This window comes from Pongo pygmaeus, chromosome 10 (assembly GCF_028885625.2).
Source record: "Pongo pygmaeus isolate AG05252 chromosome 10, NHGRI_mPonPyg2-v2.0_pri, whole genome shotgun sequence".
Taxonomy (NCBI): domain Eukaryota; kingdom Metazoa; phylum Chordata; class Mammalia; order Primates; family Hominidae; genus Pongo; species Pongo pygmaeus.
The window spans coordinates 46584229-46606881 of NC_072383.2; the positions used below are offsets into that span (position 1 = coordinate 46584229).

At 55.4% G+C, this 22653-nt stretch overlaps 2 protein-coding genes and 1 non-coding gene across 6 annotated transcripts; 2 read left to right on the forward strand and 1 right to left on the reverse strand.

The window, feature by feature from the left end:
• Positions 1-798: 798 nt before the first annotated feature.
• Positions 799-22577, reverse strand: WNT10B (Wnt family member 10B). Of its 4 annotated transcripts, none has more exons than XM_063672725.1 (9): positions 15001-16898; positions 12420-12538; positions 11706-11817; positions 8313-8453; positions 6903-7684; positions 5908-6021; positions 5541-5803; positions 3408-3781; positions 799-2012 (listed from the first exon to the last, which is right to left on the reverse strand). In XM_063672725.1, the coding sequence occupies exons 6-9, from the start codon at positions 5979-5981 to the stop codon at positions 1554-1556; spliced, it is 1170 nt and encodes a 389-aa protein (XP_063528795.1). In that variant the 5' UTR covers positions 5982-6021; positions 6903-7684; positions 8313-8453; positions 11706-11817; positions 12420-12538; positions 15001-16898; the 3' UTR covers positions 799-1553. The 4 variants fall into 4 exon arrangements, with proteins under 4 accessions (XP_063528795.1, XP_063528796.1, XP_063528793.1 ...); XM_063672726.1 differs by having other exon boundaries at positions 11706-11788; positions 15001-15072; XM_063672723.1 differs by lacking the exon at positions 15001-16898 and adding an exon at positions 22392-22577 and having other exon boundaries at positions 6903-8453.
• Positions 11048-11149, forward strand: LOC129010970 (U6 spliceosomal RNA). The gene has a single exon (XR_008493121.1). It is a non-coding gene; the product is annotated as a U6 spliceosomal RNA (small nuclear RNA).
• On the forward strand, positions 13560-18119 carry WNT1 (Wnt family member 1). Its single transcript, XM_054442224.2, has 5 exons — positions 13560-13685; positions 13887-14246; positions 14970-15223; positions 15926-16191; positions 16654-18119. The coding sequence occupies exons 2-5, from the start codon at positions 14143-14145 to the stop codon at positions 17140-17142; spliced, it is 1113 nt and encodes a 370-aa protein (XP_054298199.1). The 5' UTR covers positions 13560-13685; positions 13887-14142; the 3' UTR covers positions 17143-18119.
• Positions 22578-22653: the final 76 nt, after the last annotated feature.

The following is a 22653-nucleotide window of genomic DNA, read 5'->3' on the forward strand; positions in this document are numbered from 1 at the left end:
ACCCTGTCTCAATCAAATAAATAAGGACAAAAAACATGCAAATAATTCCATGAGAGAACATGCTGGTTTTGCTGGTTTCCAGAGGGAAAAACTTCCATTTCAAGCATATGAATCTCTTTTATACATTTCCCATCAGTCTTGCATCTACATCCCAAGTTCACTCCTTTGGAACCAGAGAAAAAAGTACCTGTTCTTTTGGGTCCAAGTTCAGTGTTGAGATACATTTAGGACTGAAAAACTCCAGAACAAAGGCAACCTCGTGGTCTAGAACGAGGGTCAACAAACTGCAGCTAGGGGACCAAATTTGGTCTTGCAGCCCATTTCTGTGAATGAAGTTTTACTGGACACGGCCACGCTCATTCGTTTATGTGTGGTCTATGGCTGCTGTTGATCTATAACAGCAGAGTTGAGTAATTGTGGCAGAGTTTAATAGTTGGCACACAGACCACAAGTGTAATGTATTTACTATCTAGCCCTTTACAGAAAAAACAAAAAAAAAAAATTGCCAGCCCTTGTTCTAAGGCTAGTGATCAAGGTGAAATCTGGAGTTGAGGCACATAGAGAGTCAATAGGGCCTACATCTGGCACTCTAGCCCTTTCCACCTAGGAGTCCTTCCTGGTTTTTCAAAGGAAAAGTTGCCAACAAAGTCACTGAGATTAATTTCAAATCCTTTGCGGAACTCAGCAGGATATACATAAAGTCATTGAGTGTAGGAAGGTAGGAGAATTCACCTAGAAAAGAAGCTATGGACTGGGATCCCAAGTGTGGGTACATACATCACCATCTGCATCCACCAGTCCAGTAACTTAATTTATTTTAGTTTCAAACAGGAACCAAGAACAAGTCTCAGTACGATAAATTATCCATTCCCACCCTTCCTGCTGAAGAAGGAAAAAGAGGCTCCAAGAGTCATGGGAAAACCCCTTCCTTTGGAGGGTCCCCATTAACATCTGAATGGAAGGAGACAACTTCCCTAAGGGCCTGGACAGACAACTCTCTGAGGATTCAGGGGAGAGTGCCCCTCAGCACTCTGTCCCTTTCCCAAGAAAAACCTCTCTACCACTGTCTCCCATTATCCCACAAGAGGGAGCCCAGGCTGCAGTAGAGGAGTTTGGGGATAGTACATAGGAGTGGGTGATCTCTTTCTAGATACAGATCTTATGACTCCAAACAGTGCCTGGGGTTATCCCTCAAGGGAGGGGAGTGGTGAAACTATAGGGACTCCCCAGCCAAAAGGAGCATGAATCAGGGTTAAAGGGGCTCTGGAGTTGAGAAGTGGGAGGAGCAATACAGTGCATTTCATCTTAGTCCATTCAGGTGTCTAAGGAGCAGAAGAGGGGTGGCAGCTTCCCCTCAAGACCCTCCAATTGTTGGGGAGAAGGCTACACATCCCAGAGTCCACCTGACCCCCACCACCCCTAAAGCTGTTTCCAGGTAGATACTTTAAGCTTCCAGGGACCAAGAGTGACCTTGGAAGGAAATCAGAGCAAAGGGCTGAAAAGGCGCCCCTCTCACACAGTCCTCTTCCCCAGCCCCAAGGTGAGGCTGACCTTCACTTACACACATTCACCCACTCTGTAACCTTGCACTCATCACACAGCACATAGCAGCACCAGTGGAAGCGGCAATGGCAGCGCTCAACTCGTGTCTGCCGGAGCACATTGTGCCCACGGCCACAGCACAGGCTGCCACAGCCATCCAGCAGGAGGCTGGTCTTGTTGCAGGCCCGGCCTCTTGTCCCTGGGGAGCCCATAGTGGGGTCTCGCTCACAGAAGTCAGGAGACTTCTCAAAGTAGACCAGCTCTCCTGAGAGGCGACGGGGACGCAGACGGGGCTGGAAGGCTCCAGAATTGCGGTTGTGGGTATCAATGAAGATGGCCCGGCCCAGCCGCTCCCTCAACGCCGCCCCCACTGCCCGGAACTCTGGGGCCGCCCTCCAGCATGTCTTGAACTGGCAGCTGCCTGACGTGCCATGACACTTGCATTTCCGCTTCAGGTTTTCAGTTACCACCTAGAGCATCAGGGGGAGAAGAGGTGAAGCGGAGGGCAGCAAATAGACAGAACACAGAGGCACAGGAGAGGGAAGGGAACAGAGAACACAGGGAGGGACAAATGGAGGCAAGAATAACATGGCATATCAGAACAGAAAGGACATTGCAGTTAGCTAATAGCCAACTTCCTCATTTTGTGATGGCAGAATTGAAGACAGAGCAGTGTGATTTGTCCATCTTCCATCAACAGCTGGTAATAGAGCCAAGACTCAACTCTAGTTGTCCTGACTCCCAATCCAGTGCTCTTTCCATTGTAAGCACTTATAAAATTGGGAGTCTGGCCCACAGCACGCCTAAATTCTGTAGGGAAGGTAGCTGTAATAAGAGCTACTATGCAGTCAGCCAACGATGAGGCACTATGCTGGGTATACTATTTGCTAGCTCAGTCTGTTTTTTTGTTTGTTTTTGTTTTTTGAGACGGAGCCCTGCTCTTGTCGCCCAGGCTGGAGTGCAGTGGCGCCATCTCGGCTCACTGCAACCTCCGCCTCCCAGGTTCAAGTGATTCTCCTGCCTCAGCCTCCTGAGTAGCTGGGATTACAGGCGCATGCCACCACGCCTGGCTAATTTTTGTCTTTTTTTTTTTTTTTTTTTTTGAGAGGGAGTCTCGCTCTGTCGCCCAGGCTGGAGTGCAGTGGCATGATCTAGGCTTACTGCAACCTCTGCCTCCCAGGTTCAAGCAATTCTCCTGCCTCAGTCTCCCCAGTAGCTGGGACTACAGGCACATGCCACCATGCCTGGCTAATTTTTTGTATTTTTAATAGAGACGGGGTTTCCCATGTTAGCCAGGATGGTCTCAATCTCCTGACCTCTTGATCCACCTGCCTCGGCCTCCCAAAGTGCTGGGATTACAGGTGTGAGCCACTGCACCCGGCCTAATTTTTGTACTTTTAATAGAGATGGGGTTTCTCCACCTTGGCCAAGGTGGTCTCGAACTGTTGACCTCAGGTGATCTGCCTGCCTCAGCCTCCCAAAGTGCTGGGATTACAGGCATGAGCCACCGCGCCCAGCCCAGTCTGTTTTTATATATATAATTTTTTTAAATATAGAGATGGGGTCTCACAACGTTGCTCAGGCTGTTCTTGAACTCCTGGCCTCAAGCAATCCTCCCCCCTCAGCCTCCAAAAGTGCTGAAATGATAGGCGTGAGCCACCACACTGGCCTGCTAGCTCAGTCTTAATAACATTGTAAGATAAGTATCATTAGGTTCTTTACAGATACAAAACTGAGGCTGGGTGACTTGCTGATGGTGAGTGTCAGTCACTCATCACACTTTATCCTATCATTTCCCTGTGCCTCTCAAACTCTAACCAGGCCTCAAAAGCTGGGGAGACCCAGGACAAGATGTACACACATACCTGGCGCCCCACCCTGTTGTTGTGGATTCGCATTCGTGCCTGGATGTCCCGGGGAGCTTCCCTGGAATCCAAGAAATCCCGAGAGAACTTCTCTCCAAAGTCCATGTCATGGTTACAGCCACCCCATTCCCATGTGTCCTGGGGGCCAGGGCTGGGGCTTGAGCCAGGGCCAGGGCTGGGCAGAGAGTGGGGGAAACTCTTGCCTCGGGACAGTGCCTGCAGCTGCAGCAGTTTGGCCCTCAGCCGATCCTGCTCACCACTGCCCTTCCAGCCACAGCCACAGCTCACCAGCTTGCCCAGGCTGCAGGCCGTGGCTACTGCGTGCATGACCCCAGCAGCCAGCATGGAGAAGGAAAAAGCACTTTCTCGGAAACCTGGGGATGAGAAGGGTGTGATGGTGGAGGTAAGGTTGACAGGCAGCTGAGAGTGTGGAGGCAGAAAGAAATAAACAGCCCCCCTCCAACTCCAGAAATTCCTAACTGAATCCTGACCCTGCCATTCACCAGCTGAGTGATTTGGAGGAAAGTCATGGGACAAGGAAGGGTACAAAAAGCACAGAGCCTCAGATTCTTCATTTCTAAAGGGAGGCAGGAGACGATGGGTCAAGATGATCTCTGAGGCCCATTCTCATTCTGTAAGTCTGTGATTTTCAGGTGTAGATGAAAGAGCTAGCCCAGAGGGAGAGACCCCTGGAGTCGGGAGATGACTAAGAGGGAGTCCCTGAGGTCTTTGAAGATGTGTACAACCGAGTTCTACACCTGAAAGCCTTAGAAATTCCCTCAACCCTGCAGGGAGCTTGGGTGGGTGAGGTGGGAGCAGAGCCTTTGTGGTTCTGGTTTTTTTTTTTAATTCACTTCAGGGTTAATCAGTCTTTTAACCAACCTACCTTCCACCATCCTAGCACCCCCAAAGCACTGGAGCTATGGAGCTGCCCTTCCGCTTCCCAGGATGTAGTTTTATATTTGCCCTTCAAGACTGCCCTTTTTATGTTTATCCTAACCTGCTATTACCCTATAAAACAGAGAGGAGGAGAGAGGTGGGGGAGTGATTTTCCCTAAGGCCCTCTTAAAAGGTTGGCTTCTTTGTTATGTTTTGGGGGTCACAGAAGCTCAGGATGCCAAGCCTTTCCCAGACTTAAATAAACATGCTCACCATTTGGGTGTCCAAGCCTTCCCCTACACCAGGCCCTGTGGGGAAGGAGGGGGACCCTCACTTCATTTTAGGCAGGGGCTCTCCGGAGCCCTGAGAAGATGAGAGACAGCACCCCCTTAGAGACCAGGCCTCTCCTACCCCAGGATCCAGGGCTCCTGGGCCAGCCCTCTGATCCCCCCAACTCCAACCCTCCAGGGGTGAAGCTGTTTGCACAAGTCTTGGGAATTCCCCTGCAGATGGCAGCTGCCTATTAACCCCATAGTCCCCAGAGCACTGCCCCCATCTCTGGGCTGAGCCCCCATGGGTCTTTACACCTCAGGGAGTGAACTCCAGCAGGGAACGGGGAGAGGCAGCCATGCCTTCCAGACCAGGCCAGCAGTGACCTGTTCTCTGCCTCTCCAGCCGTTCTTCACCTGCTCAGGTGAGCAACACCTGGAGCCCCCACAGCACAGAGGAGGGGACTGGCTCCCCAGCTTCAAAGTCATCAGGGTCTTTGTTCCCAGCTTTGGCTCCTGGGAACCCCAGCAATTAGGGGAGCAGATTTAACCCTTAAACGGTTGGGGGCGTCACCCCACCCTCGCTGAGACACTGGGGACACCAGCCTGGGCTTGTCCAGCCAAGATGGGGGGAGAGAAAATGGGGGAGGGAATGGGGGGCGTTTGAAGCTTCCAGGACTGGGGGCATCTCTTGTTCACAGGTGCAACCCAGATTAAGCTGAGTGGAGGCAGGAAAGGGGGGCCCTAGGGTAGGAGAGCAGGGACCCAGCTGCCTCGCCGGCAGCACGCAGGTGGAAGTTAGGCGCGCTGGGGCCCAGACGAGTGGCCAGACCTGGCTCAGAGCGGCTCCGGGGGAGGGGGCGGGGAATTCCAGGAGCGGCCCCTCCCGGAGCCGCGAAATCATCCCTTCCCGCCTCCGCGCGTCTCGCCCTGCCCCCCATCCCCTAGCTTCGGCGGCAGCGCCGACCCGCCCAGCCAGGCTCACCGCGCTTGAGGATGGCGCTGTGGTGCGGCAGGCGGCCGCCGCCCTCAAGCGCGGAGCAGTTCCAGCGCTGGTCGCGCAGCTGGTGCTGACACTCGTGGACCGCGATGTGCAGACCCTGAAGCGCGGACGCCGTCACGTCGGGGTTGCGCAGGCACAGGCCTAGCTGCCGCTTGCTTAGGCCGGACAGCGTCAAGCACACGGTGTTGGCCGTCAGCGGCGGCTCGCCAGGCAACTTCAGGCCCAGAATCTCATTGCTTAGAGCCCTGGGAACCAAGAAGGAGTCTGGGATCTGCGGTCCAGACCCCTCCAACTCTCCCCACCCCGGGTCGATGTTTCTATGGCCGGGGAGACAAGGGGAACTGCTCACCGACTGCACAAGGCCAGGAACAGGAGACCCGCGAGGCCCGAGGGCGGAGGCCGCGGCCGGGGCTCCTCCAGCATGTCGAAGCCCGGAGGCTCCGGTGGGCAGATCGATCAGGACCTGCGGGACGGGAGACTTGATGCGGGTTCAGGAATAGGGCGGCTCGCCTAGGGAACCAAGTGATGCCCTTCTTCGGGCTCCTAACCCACTGGTGCCACCCTACTGACCCTTCTCATTCCTCCTCAAACAAAACAAGAAGAATCACCCCTTGATTCCCAGAGTCCCTGAAGCTTGGAGGTCTTAAAGAAGAAGAGTCAAGGCGTTGTCCCAGCTCAGGACTCAAGCAAGCACCCCTGGAACCCTGCCCAATCAGACACAACGCCCGGCACACAGACACACACTCACTTGCAAACTCAGACACACAGACTCACAAACACTTGCTCCACAACCTCGCCTACTGCTCCCTTTTCCAGGGCCCCACGACTAGCTTCCCCGCCCTCACAGGGCTAGGGAGAGGGATAGGGAGGAGGTTCCCCACCACCTAAGGGGGTGTCACCTCCAGGTGTCATCAAGGGCAAGTAGGCTCCATGAGAAAGGTCTAAGAATGAGTTCCCCACTCACACTGCCCCCTCCCTGAGCAGCAAGGAAAGAGGAGAGGCTCCAGGTGCAGGAAAGATGGGGAGGAGAGCCTGGCTCCCTCCTAAAAGGGACCGTGGCACAGACTGAGTCCTCTTCCCTATCCCCCACCTTGCCTAACTACAAGCTCCCCTCCTCCATAGTCGCCCCTCTGGTCCTCACCCCTTGGGTCTCACATTCATTGCTTTCTAAATCTGGGGGCACTCCTTTATTCTCTGTGTCTTTATCTCTAGCAATATCTCTGGCTCTCTATGCGTCTCTGTGCTTCTGTGGGTGGATGCGTGTCTGTCTGTCTGACTACACACGTGCCTGTCTCTTCCCCGTGTGCACGTCCCTGCCCTCCCTGCTTTCCCAGGTCTAATTACCTCCAGTGGTTTGGGTGCGGGGTCCGAGACGGGCACGGTTGGGTTGCCTGGGCTTCACTAGTGCTGCTTAAACCGTGGGGAGACTGCGTTGGGTTCTGTCCCCTTGTCAGAGCCGCATTCTTCCAGGGCCGGGCCACTCCTCTTCACCGCTTCCCCAGCGCCGCCGCGGCCGCCGGGAGGAAGGGAGGGAGGAAGGGAGGGAGTGATCGAGAGAGCTAGCAAGCCGGCGAGCAAAGGACTGGGGGCTCTGGCTTTGCTCTCACCGAGCTCAGGGTGGCTCTGCCGGGCTGACGGAGCTGCAGCCCCTCCCCGAGCCTGGGGCTTCCCCACCCTACCCTCCACTCCCAGCCTTGACCAGGCGAATGCAGCCTCCCCCTCCTCCCAGCGCGCGCGCGCCCGCGCGCGCACACACACACACACACACACACACACACACACACACACACTCTCTCTCTCTCTGTCTCTCTGTCTCTCTCTCTCTCTCTCTCTCTCTCACACACCCTCTCCCCCGACGCCTGGGTTCAGGCTTGGCCCCACTGAAGAAGGAGGTGGCCAGAGTTCCTCTCACCTGATCTGGGGTCGCCAAGGCTGCAGGGAGGGTGTAGTAACCTTCCTAGGGAGCCAGAATGGGACCCAAGTGGCCACATCTTTCATCATTTCTCTTTGCGTCAGTTTCTCCACCAAGATCAGGGTGGCTGGAAGGCGCCTTTGACAAGACGAGGATGGAGCCGGACAGTCTTTGGGCTTCTCGGTGTGGGACAGTCACATGTGGCACCCACAACCTGAGTGCACCCGGGGTACTCAGAGCGGGCAGGAGAAGCACACGTCTGGGCAGCTTGGTTCCCACCCTCCTCCAAGCCCGGCACCTGCCCCTTTGGAGGGGTCAGCTTTGGCCTCAGAGTTTGGCCCTAGCAGAGGTTCAGGTAGCACCAAAGATCATCAGCCTGCCCCGATGCTTCCTTGCCTGGCAGGGATGCTTGCCAACAGAGGTATCCTACCCTTCTCGGGATTCCCCTGGTCTGCACTTTGGGTGGCCTGGATTCCTGCTCCAAGCTGTAGACTTGCTTCTTATGGGATGAGGAGGGCCTTGGGATCCAAAATTGAGCCAAGCCCAAGGGCAGCCGGGAAAGAGCCTGGTCTTGGGGTGCACAGGCAAAGGCAAACCGCCTTAGGGAGATCCAGTGGCAGCGAACGGGTTAGGCGCCACCGTGCTCCCGCCTGACTCACCCTCGAAGCTCTAACCACTGCGGGCTATTTTTGCCAGAGAGGGGCCCCAGGCTTTCCAGCCGCCCCCCGCCCCTGCCAGACCGCAGCCCAAGGCACAGCTGGCCCCACGCGCCCCAGGCACATTGACTCAGACTGCCCCCAAGCAAGCAGAGGCACAGGGATGATACCCACAACCACAGTCACCTCTTCCTTGGTGGTGGCGTTGCAGCTCTGCTGGGCAGCCAGCCTCCAGTCTGTGCTGCTGGAGGTCCTGCCCGTGCTGCAGGGGTCACTGTTGGATAGCAGGCACAGCAGTCTGAGGCAGGAGATCGAGCGAACTTACATCTGTTGGGATATTTACAGATCACCTTTATGTGCCAGGCTGTGAGCACTCTGGGGAGGTGAAAGTGCCATGGTCCCTGACACTGGACAGCCTGGACCAGGCTGCTTTTCTCTGATTCCCTACCTCTGGGATGGGGAAGAGGGAGCACTAGAGTTCCTGACCCTCCTTCGCGTTTAGAGGACAAGAGCCAAACCATGTGTGGTTTTGGAGGTCACCAGAATCTGCAAGCCCCATCTCATAGTTTTCATCCTTACACCTGGATTCATGATCCCCGCCAGTGTCCTTATCCTTTTTCTCGCAGTCAGCCTGGGATTCCTGCCAGGTCCTTGGAAGAGGGGAATGAGGTTGCCTAAGCCTCTCTTCTCCATGGGGACCTCATGGACATTTGTATTTCTCCATGTGTCTCTGGGTCCCCCTTAGGTTTGGGATTATTTTTTGCCTTCTGATTCTACCCTTGTCAGGCTCCGGCATACAGCCAGGTGCCAAGAAGGGGCAAGGGGCAGAACTACTACAATAGGTTTCAACTTCTTGGTGACCCTAGATCTCCCCAAGCAGGACTGTCCCAAATCCAAGGACCCAGAGTCCTGCTCCTTCTCTCTACTGAAGTCCAACTCTGGGACAAGAGGCCACAGGCCGGCAGACTGGGTGGCCTGAGCTGGCCCGCAGTGCCCTCAGCCCGACCGGCTGGCCTGAGCACTGACCCGCAGGCGGCTAGAGGGCGGTGGGACAGGCGGGGCCTGGAGAGGGCTGTGGGTGCACACCCATTGCCTAATACCCCAAGCACGCGGCCAGCTCCAAGAAAGGGGAGGGACGGGAACCAGAGAGACCTTGACGTGGGTCGGGGCCAATGACAGGAGGGGGAAAGTGGGGGGCTTTCATCACGGCAGGGAGGGACTAGGAGCAAGCTGGTTCCCCTTCCCCTCAATGAGAAGAGTGGAGGGCTGCCCTTCCCATCCTAGGGATGGAGGGTGTAATGAGAGCAATGTGGGAAGAACACTGGGGCCCTGGAGGGCGGGGGTCAAAGAAAAGAGTGGGGGCCCCTGGAGATTGGGGGATGTCGAGCAACTGAGGCGGTGGCTAAAGCCTCAGAAGCCTCCTCCTCCTCCTCCCCCCATGTTTGCCTTGGCCCGGGGTCCCGGGTGACTCATCTGTTGCTGAGCCGCTGATAGGGGCGGCCAGACCCGGGGAACCCAAATTATAGGCCCAGGAGGGATGGATGCACCCGTGGCGGTGAGCTCAGCTGCACTGCCCACCCTCCGCTTAATGCGCCTTCTGCTGCAGCACCGTAGGCCACCACCTGGAGGCACCAAAGGGTCTGCGGGCCGACTGTATACTGGACTTTCAGGAAGGCCCCACTTTCAGCAGTCCACCCCAACAAATCCGTGGGATTACCTTAGACAGAATTTTGCCCCCTTCTCAACTCAGGCCTAATGGATGGGCTGTGCCTTCCCAGCCCAAGGGGGCAGTGCTGCCTGCGGGTGCTTCAAAGGAGGGTAGGCTCCTCTGCCCACAAACTCTAAACCCTGGTGCCCTGCTTCCTCCCCAGATCCCAAAGTCAAGGCAAAGCCCCTCCCCCCTCTAACATCTCACCTCTAACCCTATTCCAGGGGGGTGGTTTGCTACTGATTTTCAACTTCAAGCCTTTAAAGTCATCCACGGTCAAAATTGATACAGAGAAAAATGAAGCAGGGTAAAGGAGATTAGTAGTGGGATTCTATTTTATAAAGGGGGAGGGAAAACAAACTGAGGGAACAAATACATGGAGAGATCTGAGGAAGAGCATTTTAGAAGACAGAAAAGCAGGTGCACAGACCCTTAGAAAGGAGCATGCTTCGTTCAAAGGATTAGGAAAAAGGCCAGCGGGGCTGGTGGGGAGAAATTCACAAGGAAGAGAGTGGTAGGCAGTGAAGCTGGAGGGCTAGGAAGGAGGCCCCTGTAAAGATTTTGGCCTTTACTTTGAGTGAGATGGGGACTCACTGGAAAATTTTGAGCAGAGAAATGAACTAATCAGACTTCTGTTTTAGGAAAGATGGCTCTGGGCTGGGCGCAGTGGCTCATGCCTGTAATCCCAGCACTTTGGGAGGCCGAGGTGGGTGGATCACGAGGTCAGGAGTTCGAGATCAGCCTGGCCAACATGGTGAAACCCCGCCTCTACTAAAAATACAAAAATTAGCTGGGAGTGTTGGTGGGCGCCTGTAATCCCAGCTACTCGGTATGCTGAGGCAGGAGAATCGCTTGAAATCGGAAGGTGGAGGTTACAGTGAGCCAAGATCATACCACTGCACTCCAGTCTGCACAACAAGAGCAAAACTCCGTCTCAAAAAAAAAAAAAAAAAAAAAAAGAAAGAAAGAAAGAAATTGGCTCTAGTAATTAAATCAACCCTTTTGATTTTTGCAGTAAAATGGAGCACTGAAATGGAGCAATCTTGGGCAGTAACGTGGGGTATAATGAAGTTTTTGGGTTTTTCAGATGGGTACTATTGCAGCATGTCTGCATGCTTATGTGTATGTTTCAGGAGAGAGATAAGTGGATGATGCAGGAAAGAAAGAGGGGACAGTTGATATCATGATTATTTGATCTAAATAGAAATTTGGGTGCTTGTTTTGGCAGCACATTACTAAAATTGGAATGATACAGAGATTAGCATGGCCCCTGCACAAGGATGACATGCAAATTTGTGAAGCATTTCATATTTTAAAAAAGAAAAGAAAAAGAAATGTGAGCCAGGTCATAAACAATGTGACCCAGATCTAGGGGCCTTACCCTCTTCCCCCCTACTCCTGGTGGGTGGAATGTTGGAACAAAGCACAGTGGCTCCTTTCCTCTCTTCCCACCTCTGCTTGACAACAGTGGTCAAAGACAGGGCTTCCATATTTTCCAGCCAGCCTCCGACCCTCACGGTGTTGTATCAATCCACCAGGCCAAAAGATGTGACCCAGGCCCCAGTGGGAAGAAACTCATAAGGGATAAAGGACAGGCTCCCCATGGTACATTGTCCATTTACTTGAGCCATCTATGCTGGGTGCTCTCTGCAGGGACTACTGGCTTTTGGATCTATGGAGGATGCTGGACCACTACACCTTTTCCCTCTGGGGTGGATCCTTGGAAGGGCCAGATATACTACGCTGGGCAAAAGAGAAGAAAAAAGGGAAAGAAGGACATTTCTTTCTAAAATAACTTCCATCAGGTTTCATTTGGGTTAATATACATCTCATTTAAAACACAAGTGCCCAGGAATATTACTGAAACTTACCTGGCATTTATTCCTTAGAGTGATTTCCCTGCCTTAGAAGGGAATCCTAGTCATTTCTGGGACTTGAGACTTTAGGTTCAGGCCTGGGGAAATTTCTCAGTCAGAAGGCATCCTAAGGGAGATGAAAAAAAATGAGAGCTAGAACTCAAAAAGGGAGGCAGGACGGCCCTAAAAATTATTTTTACCCATCAATTTTGAGAAGGGTTCCCAGCCTGTAATTGCTGCACACTGGCAAGCAGCTGGTAAGGTAGAAAGAGCATGGGCTTTGAATCAAATTGGTCTGGGTTTTAATCTGGCTCTACCATTGATTCATTTATTAGACGTGGACCTTGGACAACTGCCTGATCTATTTTTAATTCTGCAAAATGGGGAGAGAGAAGAGATCTTCCCTGCTTCCAGGGGCCATGTGTGTGGTGGTGGGGCATGATAACCAGGCTGGCAGTGCCCCCTATTCCCCATATAGGGAAAAGCAGCCACTTTTTTTTTTTTTTTTTTTTTTTTGAGATGGAGTGTTGCTCTGTAGCCCAGACTGGAGTGCAATGGCGTGATCTCGGCTCACTGCAATCTCCACCTCCCAGGTTCAAGCCGTTCTCCTGCCTCAGCCTCCCGAGTAGCTGGGACTACAGGTGTGTGCCACCACACCCAGCTAATTTTTGTGTTTTTATTAGAGATGGGATTTCACTATGTTGGCTAGGATGGTCTCGATCTCCTGACCTTGTGATCCACCTGCCCCGGCCTCCCAAAGTGCGGGGATTACAGGTGTGAGCCACCGCGCCCAGCCTGTCACTTCTTCAATAGGAGGCCTAAGTGGCCTTGAAGCTGAGTAGGAGTCCCTGGGAGAGAAGAGAAAAGTGTACAATGGATGAGATGGTCACAGGCACTCTGGGTATCCCAGTGTGGTGGGAACTAGAGCTTTGGGGGAAGACAGAAACTTGGCAGAAACATCCAAAGAGAAGCAAACACATGGAGGCACAAGTTTCCTAATCTAGGTTCAATGCAGCCAGCAACCCTTGTCTTCCCAGTCCTCTCCATCACCATACATACATTGGACATCCGCACCACTTCCCATCCTTTCTGAGCCTAGGCCTCAGAAACTTAGCCACTCCAGGCTGGGTTCACCTCAATACCATCTTGGTTGTAGGCTCGGCTCTCTCCACCAATGACATGCACTGGTTGACACATACCACAGTGTGACACACCATAGGATGCCACGAGGTACAAAGGGCAACAGAATGACGCATACACACATATTTAATCTCCCCATGCACATGCTCATCCACCCACTCCACACACAGTCCAGACACTCTGCATCCCTCAATCATGCTTCTGAGTCTCCTGTCGACAGTCGCCACCTCCTTCCTGACACACTGCCCCAGGCGGTGACTGTGACAAGGTGACTCCATGACCCTTTCTGACTTGAGCTAAATTCCAAAATTCTTTGGAAAGTTTCCTAACATCCTTCGTCAGAACAAGGAGTTTCTGCACGTACCAACACACAGGAGGATGCACCCTCAGAACACAGCACATTCTCACTCTCACCCATATTCACGTTGTCCCACTTCACACACACACACACACACACACACACACACAGCCACTTGTGCGCTTCTTCTGGCCCACATGAGCAAACTGCCTGTTGCTTTAGGTTTCTCTCCACCGCTAGGCTCCTTTTGGTTAGTTCATCCCCACAACTCATCCCCGGGATTTCCCTGACCACAGCCGCACTCACGCCCCCGTCTCCCCTTTTTCCTTCTCTGTCCAGCCATCGGGGGTTCCTGGGCGGTTAAGCATCTCCCCGGAGTCGCTGCCCAGAACCACAGCTTTCCTTCCGACACTCAGGATGGGGGAGAGAGGGGACGTCGGAGGGGCCCGAGGTGACGTCGAGGCGGGCTGGGCCCCTGGCGGGCTCTCCCCGCAGCACACTCTCGCCGCGCCCCCTGGCGGATGCTAGTCCTCGACGGGCTCCGGACGTTCAGCTGAGTGAGGCGGGCGCGCGTGGGAGGGTGTCCCAAGGGGAGGGGTCCGCGGCCAGTGCAGGCCAGGAGGCGGGGGCCACTGGGCAGGGGGCGGGGGTGAGCCCCGACGGCCAACCCGTCAGCTCTCGGCTCAGACGGGCGGGAACCACAGCCCCGCTCGCTGCCCATTGTCTGCGCCCCTAACCGGTGCGCCCTGGTGCCACAGTGCGACCCGGAGGGGCAGCCTCCTCCCGTCACTTCAGCCAGCGCCGCAACTATAAGAGGCGGTGCCGCCCGCCGTGGCCGCCTCAGCCCACCAGCCGGGACCGCGAGCCATGCTGTCCGCCGCCCGCCCCCAGCGTTGTTAAAGCCAGACTGCGAACTCTCGCCACTGCCGCCACCGCCGCGTCCCGTCCCACCGTCGCGGGCAACAGCCAAAGTCGCCGCAACTGCAGCACAGAGCGGGCAAAGCCAGGCAGGCCATGGGGCTCTGGGCGCAGTTGCCTGGCTGGGTTTCTGCTACGCTGCTGCTAGCGCTGGCCGCTCTGCCCGCAGCCCTGGCTGCCAACAGCAGTGGCCGATGGTGGTAAGTGAGCTGGTGCGGGGTCGCCACTTGTCCCGCGGCACAGAGCCAGGGGCCAACCCTACCCAGCTCCCACGCTCTGGGATCCGTCTGCCGACAGGCTCCCTCCCCGCTCTGACTTCCCTCTGCGACACCGAAGGGCGATCTGGCATGGAGCTGCCCCAGACTCCAGCTCTGTACAAGTGGGGCGAATGATCCGCCCGCGGAGGCCCAAGATACCCCAGGCAGGGAGCCCACTCTCATCTAGCACCGTCCTTCCCCTTTGAGCGCCAACTCCAGCCTCACGGCGGTGGCCTCACCACAGGTTTCCCCACCTCGGGAAGTGAAGGGCCAGGAGCTCGCCTAGAAAGGAGGGGAGAAGAGGGTGGGACTCCTAAGCATTTCACGCCTTGGGTGGGCAAGAACTGCAGGCCATGATATCTCGCTCAGGCTGACCGGAAGAGGCTCGGAGATCCAAGGTAGACACTCGGTCTCCGGGTACCTCCTCTGTCCAGTCTCCGGACCTAGGGCTCAGGCGAGCAGCCCTGGGACTACTGGGCACACACAAGTCTGGACGCCCAGTTCTTTCAAATTAGTGAGCCTAGGAGAGCGGGGTCATTAGCGTATTATTAATCTCCCGCCACTCTCTCCAGCCACATACCCCCAGGAAGAGGACCGGGTGGCACAGTTTTTATGGTTAGGGTGCGGATCCCCTTCCTGAGCCTGAGCTATCATACGTCCCACCAGGGGTATTGTGAACGTAGCCTCCTCCACGAACCTGCTGACGGACTCCAAGAGTCTGCAACTGGTACTTGAGCCCAGTCTGCAGCTGTTGAGCCGCAAACAGCGGCGTCTGATACGCCAAAATCCGGGGATCCTGCACAGCGTGAGTGGGGGGCTGCAGAGTGCCGTGCGCGAGTGCAAGTGGCAGTTCCGGAATCGCCGCTGGAACTGTCCCACTGCTCCAGGGCCCCACCTCTTCGGCAAGATCGTCAACCGAGGTGGGTGCCCAGGAAGGCGACGCTTCCGGGAGCAGGGGAAACGCGGGGTCACCCCCAGGGCACGGGCGGGCGAGTTCAGAGAAGGTGTCCAAGGCGCCTGGAGGGTCACACAATCAACCTTGCCAAGTGCCTCGTGCCCAGCGCCAGCTCAGGGCCAGACTTCTACCAGGCGTTTTCCAGCCGTGCACCCTGGAAACGAAGCTTAACTTTTCTGAGCTACTGCCCCAGATAAAGAAAGTTTCGGGTCGCGGACGCCGGCTGACCGCCGCTTTCCGCCAGCCTCTCTCAAAAGCTCCTGGGAAGCTGCTCTCTGCAGGCGTGTGTCTGGCCTCTCGCCCAGCAAGGCTTGCATCGCCAAAATGGGCTGAAAGTTTTGGGCTGCGAAGAAGTCTTGGGGATGTATGGTTCTTCCGCTCCCCTCTCTTCGGTTTGTCCCTCTGGGGCTGCTCCACTTCCGCTATCGAGCCAAAATGCGCCCTGGAACCTCCCAGTAAGGTGTGATTACGCCCGTGGACGTGGCTGCGTGCCCACGCACCTGCTTTCTCTACTAGCCCTAGAGACCAGCTTTCCAGCACTGTCGGCCCTGGCTCTCAGGACTCTAAGTGCGGAGTCGGGGGTGGGATTCCGGTCCCAAGCCCTTCATGAGGGTGCTGGCCGCGCCCCGCGTACCCCCTCGCTGATCCCCGCTCCCTTCTCCCACAGGCTGTCGAGAAACGGCGTTTATCTTCGCTATCACCTCCGCCGGGGTCACCCATTCGGTGGCGCGCTCCTGCTCAGAGGGTTCCATCGAATCCTGCACGTGTGACTACCGGCGGCGCGGCCCCGGGGGCCCCGACTGGCACTGGGGGGGCTGCAGCGACAACATTGACTTCGGCCGCCTCTTCGGCCGGGAGTTCGTGGACTCCGGGGAGAAGGGGCGGGACCTGCGCTTCCTCATGAACCTTCACAACAACGAGGCAGGCCGTACGGTGAGCTTTGAGAGGCTCTGCACCCTAAGCGGAGCAGCAGGGGCCAACCTCGGGCTGGGGAAGTGACGGTCGGTGAGATAAGGCAAGGGGCACCAGGAGAGGGCGTCCTGGGAGAGCCGGAGGCTTGGAACGAAGACGGAGAATAGAGGAGACAGTGGCTGAGGGCAAAGGTATGCCTGGCCCGCGGACAGGTAGAAGAGGTTGCAAATCAAGCACAGTCTCTTCGCCGTACAGATTCGAAAAATAAGCCTGAGAGGCCGAGACTGACTCGCCGCGGCGGAGCAGGGCTGGGCAGGGTTTCCAAATCTCAGCGGAACATTTCGCGCCTCCCTTCCCCTGGGCTCAGCTAGGCCTGGGCCTTTGCTGAGGTCCGGCCCCCGTGGCGTCCGGGAGAGGGCAGTGTCTGGGAGGGTGACTCTGGCCCGGTGCCCTGGGACACTCTTTCTTCCCCTATCCCCGCAGACCGTATTCTCCGAGATGCGCCAGGAGTGCAAGTGCCACGGGATGTCCGGCTCGTGCACGGTGCGCACGTGCTGGATGCGGCTGCCCACGCTGCGCGCCGTGGGCGATGTGCTGCGCGACCGCTTCGACGGCGCCTCGCGCGTCCTCTACGGCAACCGGGGCAGCAACCGCGCTTCGCGGGCGGAGCTGCTGCGCCTGGAGCCGGAAGACCCGGCCCACAAACCGCCCTCCCCCCACGACCTCGTCTACTTCGAGAAATCGCCCAACTTCTGCACGTACAGCGGACGCCTGGGTACAGCGGGCACGGCAGGGCGCGCCTGTAACAGCTCGTCGCCCGCGCTGGACGGCTGCGAGCTGCTCTGCTGCGGCAGGGGCCACCGCACGCGCACGCAGCGCGTCACCGAGCGCTGCAACTGCACCTTCCACTGGTGCTGCCACGTCAGCTGCCGCAACTGCACGCACACGCGCGTACTGCACGAGTGTCTGTGAGGCTCTGCGCGGACTCGCCCCCAGGAACGCTCTCCTCGAGCCCTCCCCCAAACAGACTCGCTAGCACTCAAGACCCGGTTATTCGCCCACCCGAGTACCTCCAGTCACACTCCCTGCGGTTCATATGTACCCATCTCTCCCACTTCCTCCTACCTGGGGACTCCTCAAACCACTTGCCTGGGGCGGCATGAACCCTCTTGCCATCCTGATGGACCTGCCCCGGACCTACCTCCCTCCCTCTCCGCGGGAGACCCCTTGTTGCACTGCCCCCTGCTTGGCCAGGAGGTGAGAGAAGGATGGGTCCCCTCCGCCGTGGGGTCGGCTCCTGACGGTGTCATTCTGCCTGCTCCATCGCGCCAGCGACCTCTCTGCCTCTCTTCTTTCCCTTTGTCCTGCGTTTTCTCCGGGTCCTCCTAGGTCCCTTCCTGTTCTCCTGCCATGAGTGCAGACCCTGAACCCACACCTGGGCATCAGGGCCTTTCTCCTCCCCACCTGTAGCTGAAGCAGGAGGTTACAGGGCAAAAGGGCAGCTGTGATGATGTGGAAATGAGGTTGGGGGAACCAGCAGAAATGCCCCCATTCTCCCAGTCTCTGTCTTGGAGCCATTGAACAGCTGTGAGCCATGCCTCCCTGGGCCACCTCCTACCCCTTCCTGTCCTGCCTCCTCATCAGTGTGTAAATAATTTGCACTGAAACGTGGATACAGAGCCACGAGTTTGGATGTTGTAAATAAAACTATTTATTGTGCTGGGTCCCAGCCTGGTTTGCAAAGACCATCTCCAACCCAACCCAATCCCTCTCCACTCTTCTCTGCTTTCTCCCTGCAGCCTTTTCTGGTCCCTCTTCTCTCCTCCGTTTCTCAAAGATGCGTTTGCCTCCTGGAATCAGTATTTCCTTCCACTGTAGCTATTAGCGGCTCCTCGCCCCCACCAGTGTAGCATCTTCCTCTGCAGAATAAAATCTCTATTTTTATCGATGACTTGGTGGCTTTTCCTTGAATCCAGAACACAACCTTGTTTGTGGTGTCCCCTGTCCTCTCCTTTTACCACTCCCAGGCTTGGAAGCTTACCTCTCTCAAACAAATAGAATATGCTGTTGGGGGACTGGTTTCCTAACCTTGCCAGAGGACCCTGAGATTCTGACCCTTGGATGACCCTAACGAGGCCACTGGGAATCCAGCTCTCCTGAGAGAGGAACCTGGTCGGTAGCCAAACAACCCTGCAGGGTTCTTCTTCCTCGTGGAACAGCAACTGGCTGTGTGATATGGACAGGTGCATATACTCGGTGAATGGGGGTTAAACAACCTCAGTGCCTGCTTTTCCTGCCTGGAACAGCTGTTGAGAAAATAGCTACTATTGAATGATAACTGTGACCATCTTCCAAAAAGTAGGAAGAGAAACTAAAGCAGCGTGCTGCTGCCCCTGATGTGGAGCTATTGGTCCCTGAAGCTTGGCTTCTTCAGCTGTGGTCAGGGCATTGGACAGGGGTGAAGTCCTTCCACCACCAGAAAAGTAAATACTGGCCTGGGGCAGTGGCTCATGCCTGTAATCCCAACACTTTGGGAGACTGAGGAGGGTAAATCGATTCAGCCCAGGAGTTTGAGACCAGCCTGGGCCACACAAGCAGACCCCACCTCTACAAAAATATATATATATATATATACACATATATGTGTGTGTGTGTGTGTGTATGTACGTGTGTATGTGTATATATATATATATATACACACTATTAGGTATCATATATGTATATATCTATCTATCTAATAAATACTTTATTAGGAGCCTCACTCCCAATCTTGGGCTCAGGGGGATCCAGATAATAGGTGATGAGCCTGGTGCTGGACTGAGAAGCTCAGAGATGCTGGTGGGAGAGAAGGGAGCAGGTAGGCTAGAATCCAAATGCAGGCTAGGCTTAAACCGATGTCACCAAAGGAAACCCTAATGTGGTCCATAACCAGACTACTAAGCTAGCCATTCCCATAAAGAACCAGAATGAGGATTTTGTTACTAACACCACCAATGTGATACCTCTGTGTGCACATTCGCCAGAGTCAGCGGGAGTTCTAATCCTACCCACGGCCCTAAACCTATCTCTAACTCTAATCCTCTTCCTGTCCCTAGGTCTAAGTTGAACCTTAGCCTTAACCCTAACTTCAGACAAACACTAACCCCTTCTAAGCTCTAATGTCTGTCCCTAATCCTAACCCCTCCCCACAGGGGAGGATCAGAAGGGCAAGGGGAGCTGTGAAACACCCCACCTATCCCCTAAGAGCAACAACTGCTCCCAGTCAGCTTGAGAATTTCCCCTTCTCCCCTATTCCAACCTCTCCTATTCAGGCCTCTTCTGCTGTTGGTGCCTCCCACCTCTCCCTGGATGTGTGACCTGCTGTGGGCCTTTGGGATATGTGTAGAGGTAGGGGAATGGAGCCAGGAACTGCTCAATCCTGCAACCACATCCCTTTCCCTTTCTTTCCACCTGCCAAACTAGCACCATCTCAGCTCTGATTCCTCACCCTAGGGGGAGAAATAAAACCTATTGATCCTAGGGAAGAGGCACCTGAAAAGCTTTGGGTTTCCATAAAGAGCACCCTGCAGAGAATGCCCAGTCTATAAGCCAAAGAGCTATTAGATCCCTCAACTCCCCAAATAAGAAGTTAATAGGCTGCCAGAGGTGGGAGGGGGGGCTTGGGCCCCTGCTGGACAGTGCCCAGAGTTGGGACGAAGCAGCAGGGTAGAGTCAAAGCATTGGCAGCTGTCTCCAACTACTTTTGCCTAAATTCAAACTCCAAGAATTGGAGTCAGTATCAGCCTTCAGGCTTGGAACCGGGGGAACTCTGAACCAGGTTGACAAACAGGAGCTGGAGGAAGAACAAGGGAAAGCGGTGAATTCTTTTCTGCCCCTACCCAGACTTTCAACAAATCTCGTACTTTCTCAGACTCAGTTGCCTTGCCTATCAAACAGGGATGGTTATTGTTACTTAACCTTTCAGAGAGGTGATGAGGTTCAGATGAGATGATGTACATGAAAGCCTGGGTCATTTGAATACTCACTGACACCTCTTCTATACCAAGCATCTGCCAAATGCTGGCAATACAATGATTTATAAACCACAGTGCCTGCTTGGAGGAGGTTGACAGTCTGGCCAGGGGATCAAGCACATCCTCAGATATTGTTAGTATAGTGGAGGGAGTGCAATGAAGGCTCAATGAAGCGTAAAGCCTTCTGCACATAAATGAAGTTTAAGGGCAGACTCCCATACTCAAGCCCTAGGCATGGAGGCTCTTCTCTTCTAAGGACTGGGATTTCAAAGGTGATGGTGCTGGGAAGTGCAGAATTAGGCTGGGCCCTCAATGGGCACTAATAAAACACACACACACACACACACAAACAAGTAAAAGGGCGGAGGGATCTGCAAAGCACTACATAAAAGCTAATCATTTTGTTATTGTGATCATCTATGCTATCCTCACACAGGGCTGGAGCAGGTACATCCTGGGGAGAAGAACAATTGTGCCTAGAAAGAAGACTCACAAAGGTCTCAGGGGCCACAGTAGGCTCAGGGTGGTGGCCATAGGATGGTGTCAACAGGACTGTTCTTGATGCGCCACCTCTCACCACCTCTGATCTTCAGGTGCCAGGACCCTGGATACAGGTTGGCCTGAGCAAGCAAGGGAAAGACTAGTCCTGAAATATCCTGGGGGGAGTGGAAAAGCTGAGAAGAAAGGCAGGCTGTGCACAGTCCCCAGGGGGTCAGCAAGCCAGCGCCACACACACCCTGCCACACGCACCCTGGAAAAACCCTGTCAGTGGGGCTGCAAATACCCTAGGGTCCAGCCTCCCCCAAAGCCTCCCCCCTTGCCCCAGGCTGGCTCAGTCCTCCTCTCCAGCGCAGAGGGAGAAAAATAACAAAACGAGGAGAAAATAAGCTGTTTGGCTGTGGTGTGAGCAGGAATATCCATGCAGGGCTGCCCACCACTCACCCTTACTCACTCTTTCCACACCCAGCCGGGGCGCCCAGCATGAGACAGACCACCCCCCTGCCCCCTCCCCCGTCTGGTCTAAAAGCAGACGCTGGTGAGCGAGCAGCAGGTTATAAATATGCCCAGGGAACTGCTGCCAACTCGCTCCCTTGTCATCCCCTGGGAGGGGCAGGGTGGGGTGGCTCCCAGGGAGGAGCCAGGGCTGCCCTGTTCCCTGAGGCCCAGGAGGAAGTGGGGCTTCCTAGAGGCTACCATATTTTTTCCCCCTTTTCAAGGTGAAGGAACCACTGCCACTCCATTTTCCCTGAACATTTGCTCATCTCTTCAGAGATGGGGTCCCTACCTTCCCTGGGCCATGGCTGGAGGCTCAGAATGAAAGGGCTCAAAGCACTCTGTGTCATGGCGCAGCCCGGCGCTACTTCTCTTCTTCACATGCATTTGCTCTCAGCAAAACAGAAGTTCATTCATTCATTCAACAAGCATTAACTGAAAGCCAGCTGAATGCCAGACCCTGTGCACAGGCCCACCTGTGAGCACAGTGTCTGCACACACAGGTGCAAGCACACACAGCTGCCCCTACTCCATGTGCTCACATCACCTCCAGCCCCCACTAAGGACTTCCTGGCTTCAACCTGGCAGCCTCATCAGGAAAGCAAAGCTTCAGGCTCCTGGTTGTGCCTCAGAGTAGGTTATGGGGCATGGGGCAGGGGGTGGCTGATAACAGGACCCCAAACACTTCTGCTTCCACTACTTCCCCTGTAAATAAGGGGGCCCTTTCTCCCCTTCCTGCCCAACCATCCTCCCTAAGTAGGTGCCATGTGACAAAGAAAGAGCCATTCTTGGGATGCTGAGGGTACCTGTCCAGGCCGCCAGAGCCTCCCACCTCCCAGCCACTTGCCAACTAGGTGCCAAGCTGGGGCAAGAGAGGGCACTTCCACCCTGTGAAGCTCCCAGCTCTCCTCCCCCAGGGCTGAACCCCTCCCTTTTCCCTCCTCCCTATTAATCCTCGGAAGTTAAGGGGCCGTCCCTGGCGGCCCCTCAGCCCTATTGTGGCCCCTCACCCTCCTCGGCTGGCGTCTAATTAACTCCTCCTGCCCCTGGTTTTGTGTGCCCCCCTTACCCCACCTTGTCGGCCCCGCCCCTCTGCTCGGCCAGCTCCCCGCCACGGACATTCCAGCCAGGCCGGGCCAGTGTGCCAGGGCAACCAGGGCCGGACCGAGGCCTAATCCTCCCGCCGCCTGGCCCGGCTGGGGGAGCCCCACTCACCTCCCCGCTCTCTGGGGGCTGCCCGGCTCTGCTGTGGCGGAGACACACAATCGGGACAAAGGCACAGCCCCCAGGGGGCTAACTCAGCCTTCACGCCCAGGTTGTGCGGCATTTGGGGAGTTTAATGAATTGTCCATCACGCCTTTCAGGGCCCGCCCGTCAGCCTGGATTAATCTTCGGAGCCCTGGTGGGGTAGGAGACACTAAGCCTGTATTTATTACTCTCCCATTGTCACTAATTGAGGTAATTATCTGTGACTCTG

What these genes read in the sequence shown, in the direction of transcription:
- WNT10B (XM_063672723.1), bottom strand. Translation starts at nt 5,981, where the DNA reads ATGCTGGAGGAGCCCCGGCCGCGGCCTCCGCCCTCGGGCCTCGCGGGT. An exon ending in TTCCTGGCCTTGTGCAGTCG is followed by an intron (nt 5,804 to 5,907) that starts GTGAGCAGTTCC and finishes CTTGGTTCCCAG; the next exon opens with GGCTCTAAGCAATGAGATTC. An exon ending in ACAACAGGGTGGGGCGCCAG is followed by an intron (nt 2,013 to 3,407) that starts GTATGTGTGTAC and finishes CTGATGCTCTAG; the next exon opens with GTGGTAACTGAAAACCTGAA.
- WNT1 (XM_054442224.2), top strand. Translation starts at nt 14,143, where the DNA reads ATGGGGCTCTGGGCGCAGTTGCCTGGCTGGGTTTCTGCTACGCTGCTG. An exon ending in AACAGCAGTGGCCGATGGTG is followed by an intron (nt 14,247 to 14,969) that starts GTAAGTGAGCTG and finishes ACGTCCCACCAG; the next exon opens with GGGTATTGTGAACGTAGCCT. An exon ending in ACAACGAGGCAGGCCGTACG is followed by an intron (nt 16,192 to 16,653) that starts GTGAGCTTTGAG and finishes CTATCCCCGCAG; the next exon opens with ACCGTATTCTCCGAGATGCG.